At 41.3% G+C, this 26,031-nt stretch overlaps 1 protein-coding gene across 2 annotated transcripts in view; it reads right to left on the bottom strand.

Moving 5' to 3' along the window:
- The window catches only part of LOC122557675 (ankyrin repeat and BTB domain containing 2b), a 211,104-nt gene that overhangs the window by 6,377 nt on the left and 178,696 nt on the right, over positions 1-26,031 (bottom strand). For both annotated transcript variants that reach the window (XM_043705511.2, XM_087996331.1), the window contains 9 exons: positions 24,779-24,875; positions 17,529-17,664; positions 15,867-16,093; positions 12,511-12,689; positions 11,535-11,640; positions 7,268-7,370; positions 4,778-4,868; positions 2,966-3,034; positions 59-172 (listed from right to left, as the gene is read on the bottom strand). In XM_043705511.2, the coding sequence (XP_043561446.1) occupies positions 59-172; positions 2,966-3,034; positions 4,778-4,868; positions 7,268-7,370; positions 11,535-11,640; positions 12,511-12,689; positions 15,867-16,093; positions 17,529-17,664; positions 24,779-24,875 (1,122 nt within the window). The remainder of the gene's footprint in view (positions 1-58; positions 173-2,965; positions 3,035-4,777; positions 4,869-7,267; positions 7,371-11,534; positions 11,641-12,510; positions 12,690-15,866; positions 16,094-17,528; positions 17,665-24,778; positions 24,876-26,031) is intronic.

The raw sequence follows: 26,031 nt of genomic DNA, 5'->3' as shown, positions 1-26,031 counted from the left end.
TTGCACTATAATTTTGTTCAAGGGACAGAATATCATCCAAGTATGAGACCAGATTTACCTTAGCATAACAATAAATGATGACTGCATTCTCTAGGTTCATTATTTGGGTACAGATGATCTCACAATGTCTCTGCAATGATTCCAGCTCAAATAGGCTTGCTGCAGACAGTAGCTAAAGAATTGAAAAACAAAGACACTCAAATTAAACATGATTCTCTAGTTTTTGTTTTAATTTTCCAGTGGAAAGTAATAAAATCATAATTCTCTTAACCACCAGCCACAGCAATTTCCTTTATCAGCAGTTGGATCATACTTATTGCATCCATGAGAAGCTCATTATTAAGACATTAATATCATCTTCCATGTCCTTAGATGTTTATAGAAATGAACCTCTGTTTAGTTTAACAGTGTGCAGTAAGGTTCTTTCCAATAGTCTTCCCTCTTGATCACACAACTTCATATGCATTCATGGTCCAGCGAAAATGAATGGCGGGTAGATGCAAATGTTCACACTCCAAATTTCTTTATATTGGAATATATTTGAAATTCACTCGACATCACAATAGTTAAGACTTTTGTAGAATAACTGGTAGAAAATAACTTGTACAAAAAAGTCTGTGTTCTTACTTGGAAAAAATAGCTCAGAGAAGGTTCATTTGCATTATCCCAGGGATGAAGGGCTTACTTTATGAGGGAAGGTAGCAAAGGTTAGGCTTTTACTCTTTAGAGTTTAGGAGGACTTTGGATCAGACTTCTTGGAAGAAAGGATCATATGATTAGATTAGATTCTCTACAGTATGGAAACAGGCCCCTTGGCCCAACCAGTCCACCCAGAACCATTGCCCGTAGTGTTAGGTGCATTAGTCGGAGGGAAATTTAGCATGGCCAATTCACCTGACCCACACATCTTTGTGACTGTGGGAAGAAATCGGAGCACCCGGAGGAAACCCACACTGGGAGAATGTGCAAACTCCACACACAGTCACCCAATGCTGGAATCGAACCTGGGACCCTAGCGCTGTGAGGTAGCAGTGCTAGCCACTGAGCCACCGTGCCGCCCCTATGTTTGGTAACTAAATTTGCCAATAGCACCGAGATAGGTAAAAAAAGTAGCAATGCTACAGGTACTGAAAATCTGGAATAAAAACTGTGCTGAAGAAACTTGGCATCTGTGGACGGAAAAACAGAGTTAATGTTTCAAATCTGACTACTTGGATTTATTTCTCCCCAAATATTGCCAGACCTGCTAAGTTTCTCTAGCGCCTACCCATCTAGCTAAAGTCAAAACAATAAGTTTGCAGAAGGGGACTAAAGATCTCAAGTTTATTATATAAATAAGTGGGTAGATATTTGGCAGATGAAGGATAATTTGAGAAAACTTAATTTCGGTTTTCTATATTATATGACATATTTCTAACGTTAACTTTCACATTAATGTGCCCATGGTGATCTAGCTGAGATCCCAACACAATACTTTGTTTATACTGCAGGGAAAATTACACAGAATTTGAGTTTAAGTCACCAGATCAAAGGTAAATGTGAACTGCCTCCTGGGTTTAATTCCTTAGGAATTAGTCTTTGCTACTGATAATTCATTTCCATTTCAAATCTTAATCCAAGGTCTTGAAGCTGAGGAACTGAATTTCCTCTGGGTTTCTGCACAAGTCATAATGTTGGACAGGGAAAGGATTGACAATGTAGCTTGCATACCTAACTAAGAAAATTCAGCCCAGAAGGGCATAAACATCCACTCATAAATTCACAATTGGATTACATATTTTCTGCTTTAAAATATGATGGATGAAATGTCTTGCAGAAGAAAGTTTGTTATTTTCAATGCACTGATTTTTGTTGTGTTATAGATCCATCAGTGCTGACTGCTATCCTATTGTCTTGACTAGAGGTGTGCATCATGAATCTTGGCAGACGATGTGTTTATGGGGTGTGTCACATTCAAACCTGAACTTGTCCACACTCAACCCAGAGTGTCTGTATAGTGACGAAAAGTAGGAATTCTGATGATCATTTAGCTCACAGCCAAATGAGACTTTGTATCCTCTATGAGTAAGCATCCCAAAGAAAGTGGCTGAAATGTTGGGAAATTTTTTGATGTTGATTCTCCCTGAATGGATTTCACATTCCGAGTCTGAGTCATAAATCGTCTCATCTTTTATGTTGCAGTTATTACATGTAGGCTCAGCTCTTTAAATTCTTACTGACAAACATGAGTAATGCTTTACTTCTCAATCAGACAGTTTTAGAAATATGAGCAGGAATCAGTCATTTGACCCTTTGAGCAAGAACAAAATCAATAGATTCTTAAGAAATCACTTAAATTTGTGACAGGATTATGTTCAGATCTGTAATAAAATATACCCTCCTCACACCTCCGACTATTTGCCACAAATTATTACCAGCATCATAATCAGACCAAACTATTCCACAGTTCACATGTCCAGCCTCAATAGCTTCACTGTTATTTTCGCTATATATTGTCTGTATCCCAATCCATTCTGAATCTTGTTTAACCATCACCCCTGGCTTCATTGACCTAGACGTGGGTGACTCAATTCCTCAAATGTAAGATTCTCACCTTTGTATTTACAGTTCTTATGGCATCATCCTCATTCTGTTACCTTCTTCAGACTTGGTTGAACTCATTCTCTCACTGACTTTTTATGCATATCTCCCTCGACTGCAATCAGTTACTGTATCTTAATCTACCTAGACCTTTGATTACTATGCTCAATAGTTTGTGACAAATGGACTGAGGAGATGAGAGGATGGATTCTCTGAATATATCTCTCGCCGCTGTAAGATCTTTAAACAAATTTCTTTGACTAAGCTTTTTGATAACCCCTCCTAATCATTCTGGATACCTGAACTGTACCTCTGTGAATGCATTAGAACTTTTTCTATGCTAAATACTTTATATATTCTAATGATCTATAGTGAGGGTACTTACCTCCAGCACGTCAGTAACTGATATATGTATTGACTCTGTATCACCGTAATACAAGTACTGCATCATCATCTAAAGGGTAAGAGGCAGCTTGGGTCAGTACAGCATCAACTAAGAATATCACTATTGCTTTTGATTTTTCTTTCTCTAGTAAAAAGACCAAGGCTTTATCAACACTTAATATGAAATGCAGACAAATGTAAATATATCCTGTTAGTACTTCACATCAGAATCCTAGAAACTGTGCAGTTCATTCAAAGACAGAAATTTGTGAATAATTGTTGCTCATTAGTTAACGTCAAAGGCAAAACTTGACTGCAAGAGATAGGACTCAAGAACAACTTTAGCTAGTTCATACACAAACGTACTAAATGTAATCTCAAATTATACTGTGTCATGGAATGACATGAAATTTATTTGGCCTGCCTCTGCGTTGCTCATAACTGAAGGAAGCAACACTCGGGTGCAACTGACCACATTGTAGTTGTGTGCCTCAAAGTGGCCAATTACACAGTGCATACAGAGACCTTGACGTGGAGATCCAAACAGCTTCTCAAAGGAGAGTACACTGAACAATGATGAAGACTGAAGAAAGCAACAGCAGTGAAATAAAAGGCATTCAAAACCATAATCCAGGAACTGATTATTTTATGTCTCAATTAAGTCACCGCTCATCCTTGTTCTAACAAAAACAGCCTCAGGTCCCTCACCTTTCTTCATAAGTCCTTCCTTCCATACCAGGCAACATCCTAGTAACTGTACACAATACTCTAAGTGTGGCTGCACCAGAGTTTTGTACAGCTGCAACATGACCTCGTGGCTCCAAAACTCAACCCCCTCCACTAATAAAAGCTAACACACTGTATGCCTTCTTTTCTACCCCATCAAGGTGGGTGGCAACCTTCAGAGATCTGTACATACATGGACACAGAGATATCTCTGCTAATCTACGTTATCAAGAATCTTACCGTTATCCCAGCCCTCTTTATTCCTGTTGCTCCTGCCAAAGTGAATCACCTCTCACTTTTCCGCTTTAAACTCCATTTGCCACCCCTCAGCCCATAGTAGAAACTGCACTCCTTAATGCTGATTGACATTTAACAGCCAGAAGTTCAATTTTTAAACTGGGCAAGTTGACTCTAATTGGTCAGGCTATGATCATCCCGAACCACCCTCTGATCCTGAACTCTCCATTAGCCTCCTTCATGCTTATGTTTACTTAGGTGATCCACTCCTTGCGAATTTCCAACACACTTGCTAACTCTGGTTCTGCTACCATTTCAAGTACCCTTTCCCCTTTTACATAACTATTCCCTTTAGAACACTCACCCCCAGTTCAGCCCTCAGGATCCCCCATCTGGGCAATCCAATTCAATTCATTAGGCCCTTCATCTGCTTTTCAATATCTCCTTGATTTGACCAGCCTTCAAGAGTACCTTACCAAGGATATTAGTCTCGCTACACCCAAAAACCAACTTCTATCCATTCACTACCTTGTGCCATACAGTTGCTTTCTTCACACACGGTGGAACAAAGCTGACTGATGCATGTCACATTTAAGAGATCGGGCACAAGATTCTGGTGTACTATTAAAGTGCTACCCTCAAGATAAAGTTATTATAAATCTGTTTCATGACATGCAAATGTACAAAGAGAAATGCACCAGAGGCCAATGTGAGGCTCAACATGATCTCGTCACATCATTGCTACTTCGCAACCTGTTAGCATAGTTGGGGTTTCGCATCCTACCAAAGTATGTCAGATCGCCACATTACCCACTCCACCATGCTTTAAAGTTCAAAAACTGATTTGTACCTGGAAAATGTGATACTTAATCTCGCTGATCTCTATACACTTGCATGGCTCATTCTCTGGAGATGTCTTATTAGCCAGTAGCATCTTAAATCTAAGGGAAGAGTGTTGAGATGGGATAAGATTCTGGTTAAACAATTTCACACAAATTCTATTTATTACTTTCCATCATGAAAATCCTTTGCTTCTCTCAGTCTTGTCATGTTACATATCACTTATCCGTAGTGAATGTCAGCAACTGTTTACTGGGAAGTGGTTCAACATTCCTACTATTCATTACTAGAGCTGCATGTAGCTTGTCCAATACTGAGGATTCACAGTACAGGAAATTACTAGTGGTGTTTCATGTCAGGAAATACTCTGACACAAACCTTCAAAGTCCCACAAATGTTTCTTACCATTAGTGCGATTTTAATTTGTGAACTAATTCATTAAAATCATTCTTAGGATGTGAGCATCACTGGCTGGCCCAGCATTTACTCCCTATCTTTGGTTACCCTTGGTGATTAGCTGCCTTCTTAAAGCACTGCAATCCCCATGCTGTAGGTACACCCACAGTGCTTTTAAGAAAGGAGTTCTAGGATCTTGAATTAGCCATAGTGACAAGCAAGTGATACAATTCCAAGTTGTGATGGTGTTTGGCTTGGAAGGGAACTTGCAGATGGTCGTGTTCCCACGTATCTGCTGCCCTTGTCTTTCTAGATGTTAGTGCTCAGTGGTTAGGACAGTGCAATCACGGGTATCAGGATGTGACAAGTTACACTCTGTAGCTAATTTAGTTTTCTTAGTTTAATTGACAATATACAAGAAAGATGAGTACATGAAAAAGAAACAGTTTGGAGGGATATCGAACAGGAACGCGCAGGTGGGACTAGTTTAGTTTGGAATTATGGTCGGCATGGACTGGTTGAACCGAAGGGTCTGTTTCCATACTGTTTAATTCACAGAGCAATAACAAATTAAAAATATAACATATTACTGCACTCATCAACAGTCTGTAAAAACTATTGTGGTATGTACATGCGACCTTGACTGACTGGTTTTGCAAGCAGTGTAAAATACTCCAAAACTACATGCTATGTCTGACTCCATAAGAAATAAAATTGAAGAGGAGATTTTAAAATCAAAAAATGCAAATACTGTGTACAAATCATATGCATTATCATGCAAGGTGGGTAACATTTCTCCTTTGACCCTTTTATTGGCCAGTGGCAAGTATACAGGTTGTATTTTTAACAGACACCCATTTTGAACACATTGGTAATTCTCAAATTGCAATGAGTTGACTAAGACGTCATTGTCAATGAATACAAGGTATCTGCGTCAAGGATTTAAAGAGAAATGCGGTTTGGGTGGGGGGGTGGGAGTGAAATTGGACACAGCCAAATGACCTACGGAGTCTGAACCATCCCTGTATCAGAATGCGTAAACTCAACACCAGGCATTCGGCCTCTTGAAAATGCTACACGAGGGTTGGCTGCATGTTGGGTGTTGTCAGGCAGCTAATGAGCAACGTAAATGTAAGCTTCAGGTCACTGCCAATGACTCTCAGATGATTGAGATGGAGGGATTGAATCAATGACTGTGGGGAGAGGTGATGCCTCTGCAGCTGGACACAGCACTCTTCACAGCTGCTGATAAGGTCCAAAGAAACATAATTTTACTGAAAGCAGTAGGCAGTGTGCAAGCTGTGATCTCGGCGGTTCAAGTTGCAAAAGGGATACTGAACAGGTGTCTGATCGCTTAGCTGCATGTGTCAGGAGCAAGAACACAGGACGTTTTGATTTTGGCTTTTTCCAAGATGGTGAATGACACACTTCACGTGTACATGCTCACTCTGTTGGACACTGATGTGTTGTTTCTATAACAACAGATGCTTGGATTTCTATTTTAATGAAAAGATAAACTGGCTGTCCTTTCAAAAGGGTGCATGGAATGTGGAACAACTTTCTTATAGCTGGAGTTATTGCAATTGTCAATTGTCAAGAGGGCACAGCCGAGAAATAAAGTATCACAATATGGGGTAGGGATTCTATCGTGCAGTTCCAATGTGCAAAACAGGAGATTTTGGTATTTTCGCACATTCCAGCTAACTAGCAAATTCATCTGCATTGCAGAAGGAGGACTAAGTGTCGGCCACAATCCCTAAGGAGGTTAGTGAAGGGCTGGGGGAAAAATAATTAGCATGGGAATCTTCATTTCCAACTGACCTCTTACTGACAGAGATGTGGTTCAGGTACAGTGGCTGTTGTACACCCGCAGAGACAAAATAGGCATTAATTTAAAAAAAAACAAAATTCTGTGGATCATGAAGACCTGGAATAAAACATCAAAAGTGCTAGAGAAACTAGGCAGGTCTGGCAGCATTGTTCTGAAGACGTCACTGGATTTGAAACATTAACTTCGTTTCTGTCATCAGATGCTGGCAGACCTGCCGAGTTTTTCCAGCACTTTCTGTACAAATTAAAAATCATTCGGGTTGCATTATCGTACCTGTTGGAAGCAGTAATTAGGAGAACTTTATGTGCATAAAAAGGCTTTCCTTCCACTAAGAAAGTTAAATCCGACATTTCTTTATTATTCAGAAAGTGAGGGTCTGAAAGAGAGAAAAATAATTTACGTTCAGATGTACAGTTAATAAAATGGAATTTCCCACATATTTTAGTGCTGGTGATGCATGGAGGGAGTCCGGACAAGAGAATGAAGAACAGACTTAATATTGATTATGATCTTTGACTAGTTGATAAGGATGTGGTTTATGGGGAACATTCCTTTGAGGAGTGAGGGGAAAGAGCATCTCCTTGGATGTTAGTTAATTACTACTGCTTTAAACTCTAATAGGTTTTGCTTGATGGGAACAATCTGATTAAGGAGACATTTTAATTTCCCTGAGGGTGCAGCTGTAAATAAGTTCTGTGGTTAGACTGTGGTGTATCATCAAAGCAATTCAACAGAGACATCGTTTAAAGAAATAATGCTGGTTGCTAAAACTAATGTGTAATTGAATCACCCAAACCAGAGGACCTTATATTTCATTCCTGTGAAGTGAACAATGCTGACAAGGCCAGCATTTAGTGCCCACCCCCAATTACCTGGAACAGGCATTTATACCTGCCTTCATGAACGGTTGTAGTCTATGGAGGTGAACGTACACTCACAATGCAGGGAGTTACAGGAATTTGACCCAGTGACACTAAGTAATGGCCATGTGATTCCAAGTCAGGATGGGTGTGATTTAGAATATAGAGCAGTACAGCACAGAAACAGGCCCTTTGGCCCACGATGTTATGCCGAACATGATGTCAAATTAATATAATCCCTTCTGCCTGGCTTTGGTCCATACCCCTCCATTCCTTGCATATTCATGTGCTTATCTGAAGGGCCCTTAAACGCCCCCATCATATTTGTGTCCACCACTACCCCTGGCAAAATATTTCAGACTCCTACCACTCTATGTAAGAAAAATCTTGCCCCTCACATCGCCTCTGAACTTTCTCCCTCTCACCTTAAATGCATGGTCCCTAGTATTAGACATTTCATCCCTGACCGTCAAAGACACTGACTGTCAACCCTATCTATCCATCTCATAAGTTTATAGACTTGCACCACTCCAGAGAAAACAACATGAGTTTTTCTAACCTCTCTTCAGAGTTCATACCCTCTAATCCAGCCAGCATCCTAGTAAACCTCTTTCCACCCTCTCCAAACCCTCCATATCCTTCCTCTAATGTAGCGACCAGAACTGAATGCAAAACTCTTAAGTGTGGCCTAATCAAAGTCTTATAAAGCTGCAACATGACATCCTGACTCTTATACTCCATTCCCCAAGCAATAAAGGCAAGCATGCCATAAGCCTTCTTTACTGCCCTATCTACTTGTGTGGCCACTTTCAAGGAGCTATGGACTTGAACCTCAAAATCCCCCTGTACATTAATACTATTCAGAGTCCTGCCATCGACTCTCTACTTTTCTTTAACATTTGATCGCCCAAAGTGCAGCACCTCACACTTAACTGGATTAAACTCCATCCGTCATTTCTCTGCCCATATCTGTAGCTGATTTATATCCTTTGACAATTTTCTACACTGTGCACAACTCCACAGATCTTAGTGTCACCTACTAACCCACCCATCTACATTTTACATCCAAATCATTTATACATCTATACCACAAATAGCAGAAGTCCCAGTATAGAAGAGGATGCGGAACACCACTAGTCACGGACCTCCAGCCTGAAAAACACCCTTCCACCTCTATCCTCTGCCTTCTGTGGGCAAGCCAATTCTGAATCCAAGCAGCCAAGTCACCGTGGATCCCATGCAGCTTAACCTTCTGGATGAGCCTACTGTGAGGGACCTTGTTGAAAACCTTGCTTAAATCCATACAGACAAACATCCATTGCTCGACCCTCATTGATCACCTTCATCACGTCCTCAAGAAATTCAATAAAATTAGTAGTACATGTCCTTCCCTGAATAAAGCCATGCTAACTGTCCCGAATTAGTCCTCACATTTCCAAATGCACGTAAATCATATCACTGAAGATTCTTTCTAGCTCAGTGGTTAGCACTGCTGCCTCACAGCACCCGGGTCCCAGGTTCGATTCCAGCCTTGGGCGAATGTCTGTGTGGACATTCTCCCCGGGTCTGCGTGGGTTTCCTCTGGGTGCTCCGGTTTCCTCCCGCAGTCACAAAGATGTGCAGGTCAGGTGAATTGGCCATGTTAAAATGCCCATAATCTTAGGTGCATTAGTCAGAGGGAAATGGGTCTGTTCGGGAAATGGGTGGGTTACTGTTCGGAGGGTTGGTGTGGACTGGTTGGGCCGAAGGGCCTGTTTCCACACTACGGGATCTTAAAAAAAAATCATTGATGTGAGATTCACCAGTCTATATTTTCCTGGATTAGCCTTATTTTCTTCTTGAACAAAGGAATGATGTTAGCTACTCGCCAGTCCTCCAGGATCTCTCCAGTGGGTAGCGAGCATACAAAGATCACAGCAATTTCCTCTCTTGCCTCTCTCAATAACCTGGGGCAGAGACCATCGGAGTCTGAGAACATATCCACCTTAATGCTCTTCAACAGGTTTGGAGGCAAGTGTCCACATGGTGGTGTTCCCATGCATCTGCTGAGCTTGTCCTGGGTGATTAGAGTCTGTGGATCTCAAAGGGTTAGGGTTAGCAGCATTACCGAGTTGCTGCAGTGCACCTTGTATATGGCAGACACTGGTGTATGCGGAGTTTGAGGGTTTGTGTGTGTTTTGTTGGACGTGCACTCCTCCAGCTAAGTGGAGAATAAACTACCATACTTCTGAAGTGTCCCTTGTAGATGGTGAACAGACTTTGGCAGATCCAGGAGGTGCAGAATTCCCAGTCTCTTATATGGCTGTCAGAACATAACATGCCTAGTGAGAGCAGAAGTATGGTTCCTCAAGCCTGCTTCAGCATTCAATAGGACTTTGACAGATCTTGGCTTCAACTCTCCTGGCCGCTCGCAATATCTCCCCACCCCCCTGACATTGTTTCCAATTTCCTGGTTATGATTAGAACTTTGTCACTTGTAGTTCAATTATAGCAGCCCTGCCTCAGTCTGACTGAGGATTCATTCAGTTTCTTGTTCATGGTAACTCCCCAGGATGTTGACAGTGGGGGATTCGGTGATGACAACGCTATTGAATGTCAACGGGCAATGGTTAGAATCTCTCTTGTTGGAGATGGTCATTGCCTGGCATTTGTGTGACAAGTGTTACTCGCTATTTATCAGCCCAAGCCTGAACATTGTTCACGTTTTGCTTCACATAGGTATGGACAGCTGTCTCGGCCAAGCACACTAAGGAATTCCTGCAGTGCTATTCTGGGACAGAGATGATTGACCTCCAACAAGGACAGTTATCTCTTTTGCACTAGGTATGACTTCAATGGAGACTCCCCAGACCCCCCCCTAGTTATTTCAGATTTTCTAGGGCTCCTTGATGCCACATAAAATCAAATGCTGCATTAAAGTGAAGGATGATCACTTTCACCTCTTTAGTCCATGTTTGGAACAAGGCTAAATGAGGTCAGGAGACGTGACCCTGATGGAATGTAAGTTGAGGGTCTGTGAATATGTCAAGTCATGGCTAAGTAAGTGCTGCTTGATAGCACTGTTGACCGCACCTTCCAGTGCTCTACCAGTGATAGGAAGTTGACTGACAGAACAATAATTGATGAGGTTGAATTCGTCCTTTTTTTTTTTTTGGCACATTGTGGGTCGATAACCAGTATCAGATCTTTATCATAACAACTTGGCTAGGGCCCGCAGCTAGTCCTGGAGCACAGGCTTCAGCACTATTGTCAGAATGTTGTCAGAATATGCAACCTTTACTGCACACTCAAACACCCAGCTTAACCTTATGCCAGTAGCAGCCAGGGTCCATGTCGCCCTGAGTCAGACACACAATAATTATCTAAGGACCACTATGTGAAAGCAGACCTTATGTATTTATGTATGCATCTCAGCTCTAATACCTGCCTTGATTATCTAGCCTTCCAGTAAACTTGGAATTTGCTCTAACTGTTACTGCTGGGTGGAAAACTAGTCAATTGCCGAGTTCTCACTTCAGTTCCCCTCATTTTGATTTTAATGGCTCATACATAAAGAATAACTTGGAGACGAGACCCTGACTGTGCATTGACACAAATTCACATTTGAGAAAGGAGGGAGAGATTAAAAATTCTCATTCAGCACACAGTCCTTACAACATTCAAGAATAGAGATGACTCACCTAATCGAGCAGGTGGCATTCTCTTTAACTCAGGGATACTAGGAATAGGAGCGTTACCAAAGCAATAAATGAAGATAGAAGCTAGGTGCTGATTGAGTGCATCATTCTGTAGAAACAGAAAAAGAATATGCCAAAAAAAATAGACTCTGGAATATTGAGGCAATCTGTCAAATAGTATACAGTCATGAACAATTGTCAAAAAGTGTGGCGCTGGAAAAGCACAGCAGGTCAGGCAGCATCCAAGGAGCAAGAGAATCAATGTTTTGGGCATAAGCCCCCTCCCTCAGGAATGGGGAAGTGGGGGGGAAGAGGGCTGCGAGATAACTAAGAGGGTGGGGGTGAGGTAGCTGGGAAGGCAATAGGTAGAGGCAATAGGTAGGGGTGTGATGGTGATAGGTTGGAGCGGATAGGTGGGAAGGAAGATGGACAGGTAGGACAGTTCAAAAGGATTTCCAACTCTCCAACTTGACACCGCCCTCTTGAACTGTCCTACCTGTCCATCTTCCTTCCCACTTATCCACTCCACCCCCTGCTCCGACCTAACAGCATCACCCCCCAAACTACATCTACCTATCGCATTTCCAGCTATTTCACCCACATCCCCACCCTCCTACTTATCTCATTTCCCCCCCCCCCACATTCCTGATGAAGGGTTTATGCCCGACACATCAATTCTGCTCCTGGGATGCTGCCTGACCAAATGTGTTTTTCCAGCACCACACTTTTCAACTCTGATGTCCAGCATCTGCAGTCTTCACTTTGTCCTAGTCATGAACAATACTCAAACAAGAAATCAGATCATAAAATGTAGCAGCTGTCATGATAAATATTAGTTTTCTTTCACTGCAATGCTGTATTATAATTTGGATGTATTTAATAATATTATGGGGAAAGGCAGGTCATTTTGATCCTTCATGACATCCCTAACCAGTTGTATCCTGTTACAAATATCACCACAAAATGGAAGGCATTCTACCTTGCTAACCCTAAGAATGTCAAACATCAATGGAAGCCCCTCATTGATCAGCTCCTCATTGAAATCCTCTTGTCTAATGGTAGTGAATTCCCGTAACAAGTACTGCATTACAGGATATCTGCACTGATTGTATGAGGTCCTCAGAGATTCAATCCAGACATGTAATTTCCAGGGTACACCTGCAGGAGAAAACAGAATGAAAACTGAAGCTGCATTTGCTTCTTATTACACTCAGGTTGTATTTTAACCCTTTTAATATTTACTCGAACTGTCCTCCTACATCCAAATATGTAACAGAAACAAGGAAAAGAAGTAGCATAATTATACTAGATGAGCCATCCAGAATCCCAGGCTAATGTTCTAGGGAGGTATGGGTTGTTGTCTTTCGATGGCAAGTGGTGAAATTTCAATTCAGTTTGGAATAATGGTGACCGTTGCTGATTGTTGTTAAAAAGAAACACCTGGTTCACCAATGTCCTTCAAGGAAGGAAATCTGCCATCTTTACCTGATCTGGCTGACGTGACTCCAGGCCCACAGAGATCGACTCTTAATCGCCCTCTGGACAATTCAGGATGGCCAATAAATGGTGGCCTAACCAGTGACGCCCACGTGGCACGAACAAACATAGGAGTAGAAAAGCTTATTGATTTAAAAGATTTAATGCAGAGATTTGAGTAGATAATCTAATGTGAAGAAAATGAGAGGTGTCATCTTTTGGATGGTATGTTAAAATAAGAAGTTGGCTGAGTTTGGAATTGGAGAATTTGGAGAAGGGAGTTGACATGTACAATGTTTATTTTATTGTTATTTTGAGACTTCTGTATGCAAGCTAACTTACTGCATTTGGCTGTAAACTAAACAGTTTGTTGCACTTTGAAAGTAACCTAATGACTCTGGGATATCTTAATGGGTGTAGAAGAACCCTATTATGCAAATTTCTCAGTTTTAGAGCTTCCAGAGTGAGAACCTTTGATAAACACAGATTCCAGCATTGGTGCTGACTGACAGAGGCTAAGAGAGATATCAGTTCACATTTTTGACCTGGGATATGATCATTAATTTTAGCTGCAATTAACTGGTTTTATCTTGGAGTCAAGAAGAAAAAGAATCAGTGGGAATTCCTCACTTTGTGATTCCCTGCAGCAGTTCACAACAGAAAAAACAAAGGTGAGTTAACATCGGTGTAGGGCAAGTTGTTGGAGGGAATCCTGAGGGAGAGAATGTATATGTATTTGGAAAGGCAAGGACTGATTAGGGATGGTCAACATGACTTTGTGCGTGGGAAATCATGTCTCATAAACTTGACTGAGTCTTTTGAAGAAGTAACAAAGAGGATTGATGAGGGCAGAGCGGTAGATGTGATCTATATGGACTTCAGAAAGGCATTCGACAAGGTTCCTCATGGGAGACTGATTAGCAAGGTTAGACCTCATGGAATACAGGGAGAACTAGCCATTTGGATACAGAACTGGCTCAAAGGTAGAAGACAGAGGCGGTGGTGGAGGGTTGTTTTTCAGACTGGAGGCCTGTGACCAGTGGAGTGCCACAAGGATCGGTGCTGGGTCCACAATATTTTGTCATTTATATAAATGACTTGGATATGAGCATAAGAAGCATAGTTAGTAAGTTTACAGATGACATCAAAATTGGAGGTGTAGTGGACAGCAAAGAAGGTTACCTCAGATTTCGACAGGACCTTAATCAGATGGGCCAATGGGCTGAGGAGTGGCAGATGGAGTTTAATTTAGATAAATGCAAGGTCTTGCATTTTGAAAAAGCAAATCGTAGCAGGACTTATACACTTAATGGTAAGGTCCTACAGCGTGCTGCTGAACAAAGAGACCTTGGAATGCAGGTTCATAGCTCCTTGAAAGTAGAGTCGCAGGTAGATAGGATAGTGAGGGAGGTGTTTGGTATACTTTGAGTATTGAGTTCAGGAGTTGGGAGGTCATGTTGTGGCTGTACAGGACTTTAGTTAGGCCACTTTTGGAATATTGCATGCAATTCTGGTCTCCTTCCTATCAGAAGGATGTTATGAAACTTGAAAGGGTTCAGGAAAGATTTACAAGGATGCTGCCAGGGTTGCACGATTTGAGCTGGGGCTGTTTTCTCTGGAGCATCGGAAGCGGAGGGGTGACCTTATAGAGGTTTATAAAATCATGAGGGGCATTGATATGGTAAATAGACAAGGTCTTTTCCCTGGTGTGGGGGAGCTCAGAACTAGAGGGCATAGGTTTAAGATGAGAGTGGAAAGATATAAAAGAGATCTAAGGGGCAACTGTTTCACGGAGAGTATGGTGCGTATGTGGAATGAGCTGCCAGAGGAAGTGTTGGAGGCTGGTACAATTACAACTTTTCACAGGCATCTGGATGGGTATGTGAATAGGAAGGGTTTGGCGGGATATGGGCCTGGTGCTGGCAAGGGGACTAGCTTACGTTAGGATATCTGATCAGGTTGGACGAGTTGGACCGAAGGGTCTGTTTCCGTGCTGTACGTCTCTACGACTCTATGAACTGGACAAGCTCAGGTCCAAACTCAGCTTTGAAAACCTTTGAAGTTAAAGTGCCAGCTGACACTCATCCCTACATTCAATTTAGAAAGTAACTTGAAGTATCAATGAAAAATTGTCTAAATCACAAAGTTAACAGGGATCTGTGTGTGCAGATCCACAGATCACTGAAGGTGGCAGCACAAGTAGATAAGGCAGTAAGAAAGGCCTAAGGCATGCTCCCCTTCATTGGATGGGGCATTGAGTATAAGGACAGAAAAGTTATGCTGCAGTTTTAGAGAACTTTAGTTAGGCTATACTTGGTATATTGCATACAGTTCTGGTCACCACACAACCAAAACGATGTAGATGCCTTGGAGAGGGTACAGAAAAGATTTACCAGGATGTTACCCTGTCTGGAGGATTTTAGCTATAAAGAAAGGTTAGGTGTACTGGGTTTGTTTTCACTGGAACGCAGGAGGTTGAAGGGCGACCTAATAGAAGTTCACAAGATTGTGAACGGCATGGATAGAGTGGAAAGTATGAGGCTTTTTCCTCGGATGAAGGGGTCAATTACTAGGGGACACAGGTTCGTGGTGCGGTGGGGGGTAGTTGGAGTTTAAAAGAGATGTGCGAGGCCAATTTTTCACACGAAGAGTGGTGAGTGTCTGGAACACGCTCGCAGAGGAGGTGGTGGAAGCAGATACAATAGCAACATTCAAGAAACACCTGTAAGTGAAGACAGTTTTAGTATGGAAGGGCAAAATGTATCATCACATACTTGGAGGGCCAGAGGACCTGTACCTGCACTGTACTGTTCGTTGTTCTTATAAATCTCTTAAAAAAAGAAACTAAAAAACACTTACCAAGATTCCTCAATTCCATGGTGACATCAAGGTAACCATGTTCAGCACTGTAGTACATAGCTTCTTGTAAAGCCTTCATTCTGGCTTTGCAGAGTTTAACCTGTCCTTCATTTATACTTCCCATGCTTGAAGTATCACTCTCAAATCCCTCAGCTAAGATTTCTTCCAGAGATAATACATCAGTCTTTGGAGCTTGGGGTGGTGTAAGCAACTTGCGCAGCACATTTCTGGTTATGTGGGGAACAATGAAACAAATATTAAAACTAAGCATTATTTTATTGATTCTTTCATTGAACCCAAGAATCTGGAAAAAGCACAAGAAAAATACAATGTTATTCTAGAGCATAAAAAGTTACAAAAACAGAAATTGCTGGAAAAGCTCAGCAGGTCTGAGAGAAAGTGTCTCAAGTTCTAAAGTCGATCTCGATACTGAATCTCCCTTCACCAACTTCAGGGTTTGAGGCACTTTCTCCCATATCCTTACTCCAACCCCCACACACAAGGTCTTGTTATCACATGGTCTGATACTGCACATAACTACTAACAGTCAGTAACAGTCCTCATTGATAGCTATTCACGCCATTCAGCCCAGCTGGATAGTCCAACTGTTCTTCTCTCCCATTCGGCCCAATCCCCACCCATTGTGTACTCATTAAGCCCTTCCCCCACTGTATCTTCTGCAGAAGAACCAACACTTTCCTAGCTAGAATCTGTTCTAGAAAGGTTCACTGGACCTGAAATGTGAACTCTAATTTCTCTCCACAGATGCTACCAGACCTGATGAGCTTTTCCAGCAATTTTTGTTTTTGTTCCTGATTTCCAGCTACAGACTTTTGGCTACAACACTGATAAATCCAATATATCGCTCACTGGTCAAAAATCACATCAAGTCCATGCTCTTCTGCATTACATGGATACTGATAATTAACTACATAAAGATGTATTGAAAGCCAATCAGCATCTCTGAGAGAGGGGATAACATTTCAAGTCTGATCTATATGAAGAATTGTGACAGTCTCACTGAAAATTACTGTCTTTTCCCATTGCTTGCTGATCTATAGATCACCTTTACAATTTTCTGTTCTTAATTGAAGCTGAGTGATTTGCTATGCATGAATTCTTGTGACAAACTCATTACCACTTCTTCATTGATCGCTTTTAGTGCTATTTAATTCAATACCATTTCCTACATTACAACAGTGACTACACATTTCAGAAGTATTTCATTGCCTGGGAAGCACTTTGAGACATCTGGTGATCATGAAAGATGTAACATAAACATATGCTTTTTCTGACGGTTAAATTCTCCAATCTTGCATTCCATTTCCTATAGTCAGTAAAATTATACATTTGTGATCAATTCTCAGTATGAGTAAGTCCTGTTTAGCAACAAATTATTATCTTATTAAAATTATTTGAGTAACATTTATTGTGGAAGATTAAGTGCTTAGTCCAGCACAGATCAAGTCAGTCTTTCGAACTTTCATTCCAACTGAAGAGAACTTTCTAAATAAACAGTAAAGAAAAAACTGCACTTCGAAAAATTTGACATGAGGACACGTATCTCCAATTAAAAATGGTGGTATTTTACACAGTCCAAAAGATGTGGAACTGCATCAGTTTACCCTTGACTCACCCACACACGAATACTGTGCTGCTTACCTGTGTCCATGAGCAGCTGCATGGCTAAAGCAGTTCATATTCTCATGTAGCACTGATGTCATCCCATTTCTATCAAGTACACTCAGTAGAGGATCTGCACCTCTGCTGAGCAGGAGGCTAACCAACTCGTAGTTACCTAGAGAGAGGCATAATGTGTAATGTTCAGTAACACAAAAACAATGTCACAGGAAAGACAACAGGAGCAATACTCAGCTGACATATTCCTGCACCTCTTCATAGTAATGGAATATTAGGTGAAATTTTCTGGTTTAGTGCAGATACTTTGGGGCCGAGGGACTGCAACCTTTGCATCTGCATGTTTAAGAAATCTTGCTTACTAACACAGAGCTCTTGGCTTGAATATTACACATTTTGTGCTTGCAGGGGACAGTATTTCCTGACCTGAAGTGCACATGATCGTGTTACCCACAACCCCCATTTAAGACGGACAATAATGAGAGGGTACTTTCTGACTTCTGATAGATTGCATTCCTGAGTGTTTGTTCAAGTTGCTCTGTCAGATATTGGTTTCATGCTTCAGCGTTGTTGCCTTTTTTTTGCTGAATTTATTTTTCATTTTCCTTCTGCCCACCTTTTCCATTCATGGAAATGATGGACGCTACAGTTTTGCATATTGGAATCAGGACAGGAAATGTTTTGGAGGGATAGAGGCAGCTTTAACACTGAAAGGGTGAGAAAGAAAAAAACATTCCTCTGTGATTCCTTGAGTGGGAGAGGGTTTAGGAGAATCATGTTTTTTTCATGTTTTTCATAGGCAGAGGCAGAGCCATAGCCATTTGTGAAATCTCTGCCACAAACTCAGCTTCCCTGCAAGTGGCAAACATCAAAGGCCATACCAGACTGTTCACAATCGTATTAGTTGTGTTATCAATCACATATCTGTGTCACCTTTTTCCACCTTCATCACATTGGTTGACTGCACCCTGGCCAGTTTATCTACCACTGAAACTCTCAATCATGTCTTTGTAATCACTGGATCTGACTATTCTAATATACTCCTAGTCAGCATCACGAAGTCTATCCTTCATCCACCTATCTTCCAAAATGTTGCCTCTGAGCAAAGATGCACCACATCCAAATGAAAATAAAACTGAGGATACTGAAGATCTGAAATATAACAGGTCAGGCAGCATCTGTGGAGAGAGAAACTAATTTAATGTTTCAAGTTCAATGGCACTATATTCAAATTGCCATCATCCCTGTACTTAGAGTAAGTGTCATAGAGATGTACAGCAGGGAAACAGACTTTTCGGTCCAACGTGTCCATGCAGACCAGATATCCCAACCCAATCTAGTCCCACCTGCCAGCACCAGACCCATATCCCTCCAAACTCTTCCTATTCATAGACCCATCCATATGCCTTTTATATGTTGCAATTGTACCAGCCTCCACTGCTTCCTCTAGCAGCTCATTCCATACACATACCACCCTCTGCGTGAAAACGTTGCTCCTTGGGTCTCTGTTGGTTAAATAACACCTCCAATTTAAAATTCTCGCATGTTTTCAAATCCCTTCAATACCTTGCCTCTTTCTTTCTCTCTGTAATCTCCTTGGGATTTTTTTCCCTAAATCTCTTGCCCTCTACTTTCTGTCTTTTAAGTGATTCCTTAATGCTCCGTATAACCAAGCTCTTGCTCATCTTTTCTAATAACTCCTTAATGTCATATTTTGTTTTATAATGTTTTTGTGAAAGTGCCTTTGGACATTGTATTCACGTTAAAGGCACTATATTAAGAAAAATTGTTATCAAGTGTTGCAGAAATGATTCTATGGACAGAATTTTATGCCCCTTTGTGGGACCGGCTAGTAGAAGAGTGGTGGGGCAATAAAGTTGGGCACTGTCATATTAGCACTGTTCCCTGCACTTAGCTGCCACCCCACAATCCCAGCCTGGGTGCAACTCAAGAGAACCCCTGTTTCTTGCATTTTAGCTGTAGCTGAGGGAGGCTGGGGCTATGCCCAGCCATCAGGTGAAACCTGGTGGACTGCTGGTTGGGCAAATGATGAACCTGTCTCCTTTGCGGGCCCCTGGCGCTCACATTGCACTCCCTACCCCACCCTGGCTGTCATTCCACATTCTGGGAACAAAAAGTTTCATTTTGGTGAAATACTCTATTCCTGCCTTAGCCCAGGTAATAAGAGTTCATGTAACATCACCAATGATTCTCTTCATGCTAACTGAAGAACGTCTGCTTATGGCCATTAGCTCTACCTCACATTCTTCCTTAAAAAGTCCTCCTTAAAAATCTACCTTGATGACCAAGCTTTTGGCTATTTGCCCTCACTGCTTTATATGGCTCTGTGCCAAATTTTGTTTTAGAATGCTGCAAAGAATGGATTGTCTTGTGTTCAGGGTGCTATACAAATGAATGCTGTTGTTGATGTAATTCTGAGCTTCTTTTCCTCCATTGCCCAGAGCCTAGCATGGCTCTGACATTTAATGAATCAACTCTGTGTCATTAGAGGACAACCAAATATGAAGAAGCTTCAAAGTATATTTTTAATTACAATATTTGTATATACTCGGAGAATAATTACACACAGGACAAAAAGCCGTTTTGTCTTTTAAAAAAACGTTTTTTTCCTTCATTGCAATGCCTGTTTAGGTTTTTACTAACATAGTGACTGCTGCAGTGATTGTACGCAGTAAAGCGACATAAAATAAATTGAGCACAACATACAATGCTGGCACATTCACTGTAAGCACAGGAACAGATGGACAAGTATACTTTAATATATTCATAAGCTGGCTGACAGCATTCATTTCTGGTAAAGAGATTTGGATCGAAGAGTACATTTTCAATTTTAAGCAATCAGCAGAAAAAGTAGAGTAAAGGTATTTTGCTCTGTCTGTAATTTTGGTGGACTCAGAATGGAGACAGTGAATTATTTAGATGGCCCCCGTTACTGTAGGAAATAGGAAGTACTTCATCTTGGACAATAATTGACCCTTGTCCCCTATTTCGATACAGATCTCGTTCAATTTTTTATTATTAACACCCATATGCACTGCACCACAGATAAAAGTAGAACCGATCAGAAAGCTAGGAAGTAATGACTCTGTGAATCCAAGCTTGAGTCATAAGTGTCTGATGGCTTTAGAAGAAACAAAGACTTTCATATCACAATAAATCCTTACCATGTTGGTAATTATGACGGTTTCTAATGTGAAATTCTGCACAATCAGCAATTCCAAATCATTAATCAATAATTAATATTTAATTCGTAAACAACTTTAGCAAAAATATCTTTGCCATTGTTTGTTCAGATGCATTATTTAATACCGATTGTGCTGTGATTATTGAGCTGCAGACAAGACTATTTGGTTCAGTTAAATGTGAATGAACTTGCTACCTTTACTTTGAGGTTGACCAAAAATAAATGCATGGTTTATTTCAGGCAAGGCTACCATGCTTGGGTTTTCCTCGGTGTAGCTCAGCTGTATACATGGCTGCAGTTTACTGTGATTTTTTGGAGGCTAGGGACAGCTGACAAAATGGTCTGTGTCAGATAAAGACCAGAGCTTTCGCGTGTGCAACACATCTGTCAAGAACTCTTAAACATTAATTCAGCCCCATATGAGTTTTGTTTGGGTGCTTGTTTCCTGATGGTCTGCTTCTTATCATCTAATGGAAACCAGAAGATATGATGATTTCAAGGTCACTGGATTCCAGAGAACATCTGTATAACGTTACTGATTATTTGAGGCAATCGGTCATACTTTATACAGTAAGATTTATCAGTGGTACATAAAGCTTGCAGCAATGTCTTCCACATACTTCTGCAATTGTTATATAAATTCTAATTAATTTTTTCTTCCAGTTTATTGATCTTTCTGAATATTGCCATTTAAACAAATTGTACTGATAAATTACCGATAAACTAGCTGAGTAAAACAGAAATGTTACACAGCTAAAAATGGTTAATCATTGCAACATTTCCAATTAATGCTCATGGTCCTCAGTTTTGCCCATTATGTTGAGCTCAGTAGCTCTCTGGCACAGTCAGTCATTCATGGAAATGGAAGGGATAGAAATGAAACAAGATGTTTGACTAATTATAGAAAACCTTTTTGTGAATCAACTCTCAAATAGTGACACCAGTGCACGTTTTGTATAAATACCATGTTTTTGATTCAAATAATTGGCTGGTTTAGTTCGCGTTGTGGTTGTAAGTTTGCTCACTGAGCTGGAAGGTTTGTTTTCAGATGTTCCATCACCATGCTCGGCAACATCATCAGTGAGGCTCTGGTGAAGCACTGGTGTTATGTCCTGCTTTCTATGTATGTGTCTTGGTCTCTTAACATGGGTGATATCATTTCCAGTTCTTTTTTTCAGAAGTTAGTAAATGGGGTCCAAATCGATGTCTTTATTGATTGAGTTCTGGTTTGAATGCCAGGTCTCTAAGAATTCCCGTGCATGTCTCTCTTAAGCCAGTCCTAGCATGGATGTGTTGTCCCAGTCAAAGTAGTGTTCTTCATCTATATGTAAGGATACTAGTGATAATAGGTTGTCTCTTGGTGATTAATTGGTGCTTGTGTATCCTAGTGGCTAATTTTCTGCCTGTCTGTCCAATGCAGTGTTTGTTACAATCATCGCAGGGTATTTTGTAAATGACATTTGTTTTGGTTGTTTGTGTTGGATCCTTTAGGTTCATCAGCCGCTGTTTAAGTGTGTTGGTAAGTTTGTGGGCTACCGTGGTGCCAAGAGGTCAGAGTCTGGTAGTCATTTCAGAGATGTCCTTGATGTATAGTTTAGTTTGTAGATGCTGATTACTTGATCCTGCTGCAGAGAGCTGGGCACTAGCTGAGATCCAGTGAAAGAAGAGGATGTTTCCAGTGATCAGACACAGTCTGTGAAATAAACAGAAGTAAAACTGAGGATGGAACTCCATCCGGCCATCCATCAAACTACCACCATTTCGTGATATCATACTGGTTTCAACTAGCTGCTGTTCTGTAGGTCTGTATTCCATATTACAGTCTAACAGAACATGAATTGATTTGAATTGAATTGAATTTATTGTCACATGTACCGAGGCACAGCGAAAAACTTTGTCTTGCGAGCAACACAGGCAGATCACAGAGTTAAGTAGCATAGATAGTAAATAATTGGTAAACAGTGACAAAAACAAAAACACAGGTACAAGTGAATGTTAAGAGCTTGTGAGTCCATTCCGTATTCTAAGAACAGTAGGGTTGAAACTGTTTCGAAACTGGCTGGTGCGTGTGTTCAGGCTTCTGTTCCTTCTCCCCAATGGTAGAGGTTGTTGAAAAACATTGCCAGGATGGAATGGGTCCTTAAGAATGTTGGCGGCTTTTCCTTGACAGCGAGCCTGGTAGATGGATTCTATACATGGGAGGTTGGCCTTTGTGATTGTCCGGACCGAGTTCACCACTCTCTCTAACCGTCTCTGATCTTGAATAGTACAGTTTCCAAACCAGGTAGTGATACATCCAGACAGAATGCTCTCAATGGTGCACCTATAAAAGTTGGCAAGGGTATTCGCCATCATGCGAAATTTCCTCAGCAGCCTGAGGGAGAAGAGATGTTATTGGGCCTTTGTAACCAGTGCGTCCACATGAAGAGTCCAAGAAAGCTTGTTGTGGATGACCACTCCCAGCAGCTTAACACTCTCCACTCGTTCCACCTCTGTGCTGTTAAAGCGTAGGGCGGCATGAGTAACATATCGCCAAAAGTCAATGATGAGTTCCTTGGTTTTGCTGGCATTGAGAGCTAGGTTGTTCTCAGTGCACCATTTTTCCAGGTCTTCTACCTGTCTGTAGTCTGTTTCGTCGCCAACTGAGATTTGACCAACTATGATGGTGTTATCAGTGAACTTGTAAACAGCAAAGATTAAATATTTCTTAAAGCTACTTCTCAAATCCACATGCTTTGGTCATCTCTAAAAGAAACATATTGCCTTGCAAAAGCACATCAGAAAATACTTCACACTTTGGATATCCAATGAACTGTGACTAGTGGATCCTCTGTTACTGGACCTTTACACATATCTTCACAAATGAAATGCTACAAAAATATCGGTGGATAAGTTGAATTTACCCCAATCTATATAATAGATTATAAAGATGGAGTCTTTCTTTAAGCTTTTGGCACATGATGTCACCTCTGTGTGATATTCACCTCCAACAGAAGTCATCAAGTACGGATTGGGGGGGCTGGCACGGTGGCTCAGTGGTCAGCACTGCTGGCTCACAGCGCCAGGGGCCTGGGTTCGATTCCAGCCTTGGGCGACTGTGTGTAGAGTTTGCACATTCTCCGCATGTCTGCGTGGGTTTCCTCCAGGTAATCCGGTTTCCTCCCACAGGTTAGGTAAATTGGCTGTGGTAAATTGCCCCTAGTTTTCAGGGATATGAAGTTTAGGTGCATTAGGAGTAAATATGGGTAGGGCAATGGATCTGGGTGGGTTACTCTTCGGAGGGTCAGTGTGGACTTGTTGGGCCGAAGGGTCTGTTCCTCACTATGGGGATCCTAATGAAATGTCAGAAGGCACTTCTACAGGGGATAGGACAATGGTTTGAAAGAAATTTGAGCTGCTTTTACTGAATCAAAATACCATTGTATTTGAATGTTGGATGTGTGAAGTCTTACCCTATTCTTGAGTTTCCAGGTGACGTGGCAATATCATGTGCTTTAAGAAATTTTAATTCTAATGAAACCATATCTTTAGGCACTATCGTATGATACAGAATCAAACTGTCAAACAGACCAGCCTTTTTCTTGTCTACTATGTTTGACAGCATTTGATACTGCCCAATGACCATGTATCATATTTAGCTGTGAATTGGATACAAATACCTCTTCAGCAACCAGGGTAGCTGAACACAAAGCTATTCAATATTTATTGTAATTCACAGCATTGCAAAAGCAAAAATAATGCAGTAGTCCCTCAGTATCAATAAGATTCGCTTTAAGGGAATGGAGCAAAAGCCCTGGAATCACTTAAGAAGTGCTCGAGACTGTGATAGATGGACTGTCAGCTAGTTCTGAATCAATGAGCTAGAATGGGCCCCATCGGCTTCTCCCATCCCTATCTATCTTGTGAACACTTGAAGGTGATTCATCATCTGCCTCACATCAAGCTGCTGGATATAAAACAAAATGGCAGTGTGTTATAAAGGTGAATCGGAGACTACTGCTCCTTCAAATCACGAGTATTCATGGGGGAGGGGTTGTGGAGGAGATAGAGAGAAAGGATGAGAGATTACCTGCTGCTGAAGCTAACTGAAGTGGTGTTTCTGCACAATTATCTTCCCCAGCATTAACAAGTCCACCTTCCACATTGGCTCCAGCATCAAGCAGAAGCTGTGAGGGTCAAACAAAGGTAATGCAAATAAAGAGAATGTTATTTCAACACTGAATGTAAAAAGAAGAAATCTATTAATTTAGTGGGAGCATCTTCTTGGATTATATTTTTTCTCTTTTCCTTTAGCCCAGCTATCAGCCTTCACATGGAAGCATCGATAGTGACCACTGCCACACTGTCAAAGTACAGAACGGCTTTGGTTGGGCTTGATTTAAACGTTACCTAATGTCCTAACATTAACAGTTTTGGGAGTGATTACTGAATAGCAACAAAATGAGCTGCAGCCACCAGGCACGCACCCCACTGCTAGCCTTCTCCAACCTCAAACTTCGAAAAGTCCATAGTGCAGCACATCCAATAGTTTACAGAGAAATATAGAGACTTTAGCTACTGCCTTGTGGATCCCAATTTCTGAGGTGATGCCACTACAGACCAGCATATAGACAATGTGAAGGAAGCTGCCAAACAGGATTCTTGATTGTCTGGCAATGGGAACAAACCCACTAGAACATTGTAGGGGAAAAATAGACAGGGCACAAAAACGTGTGATGGGATCACACTCTGCATTATACTATATTCACTGCTTCTGATGTGGACAGTTTTCAAACTTCATGCTGCCTAAAGAATTACAACATACTGCTATGGCCATCTGTGTTGCTGAGTGGCTGCATGTTTGAGCACAGAGTGCCATGTCAAGGGAAAATGCACTGCTTCAAGTGAAGGTGCATTCTAGCTATAACAGATTCCGGTCGTCATTCTGAAAGTGACTTTGACAGGAGGAATACTCAGAAATTACACAAAATCAGTGAAATTGAGATATAGCTGCTACACTCTACAGGCTTTGTGTAGGAGGCAGAGTGCAGGACAGTGGTCCTCAATACACAGGACATCCTCCAGACAAAGTCTGCAATGTCAGTGAGACCAGATGACTGTGTGGTTCCTTGTCAGGAGTCAAGCTCCAACACTCATATCTTAAAATGCCATTTCCAATCAACTGCAACACAAGCCTCATACACTGCTCAGTGCATCACAGCACAATCTCCATCAATATGATCAATATCTACATATTCATCACATCTCATGCACTTAACACAACCACACCTCACGCATTTAACACAACTATAGCCTCACATCTCAAAGCCTGTGCACACTTTC

This window comes from Chiloscyllium plagiosum, unplaced genomic scaffold (genome assembly GCF_037043375.1).
Source record: "Chiloscyllium plagiosum isolate Xiang-an unplaced genomic scaffold, Cpla_swu_hap1 HiC_scaffold_18, whole genome shotgun sequence".
Lineage (NCBI taxonomy): Eukaryota > Metazoa > Chordata > Chondrichthyes > Orectolobiformes > Hemiscylliidae > Chiloscyllium > Chiloscyllium plagiosum.
Note: the sequence above shows the minus strand (reverse complement) of the source record. Positions and strands in the feature narration are given on the sequence as shown.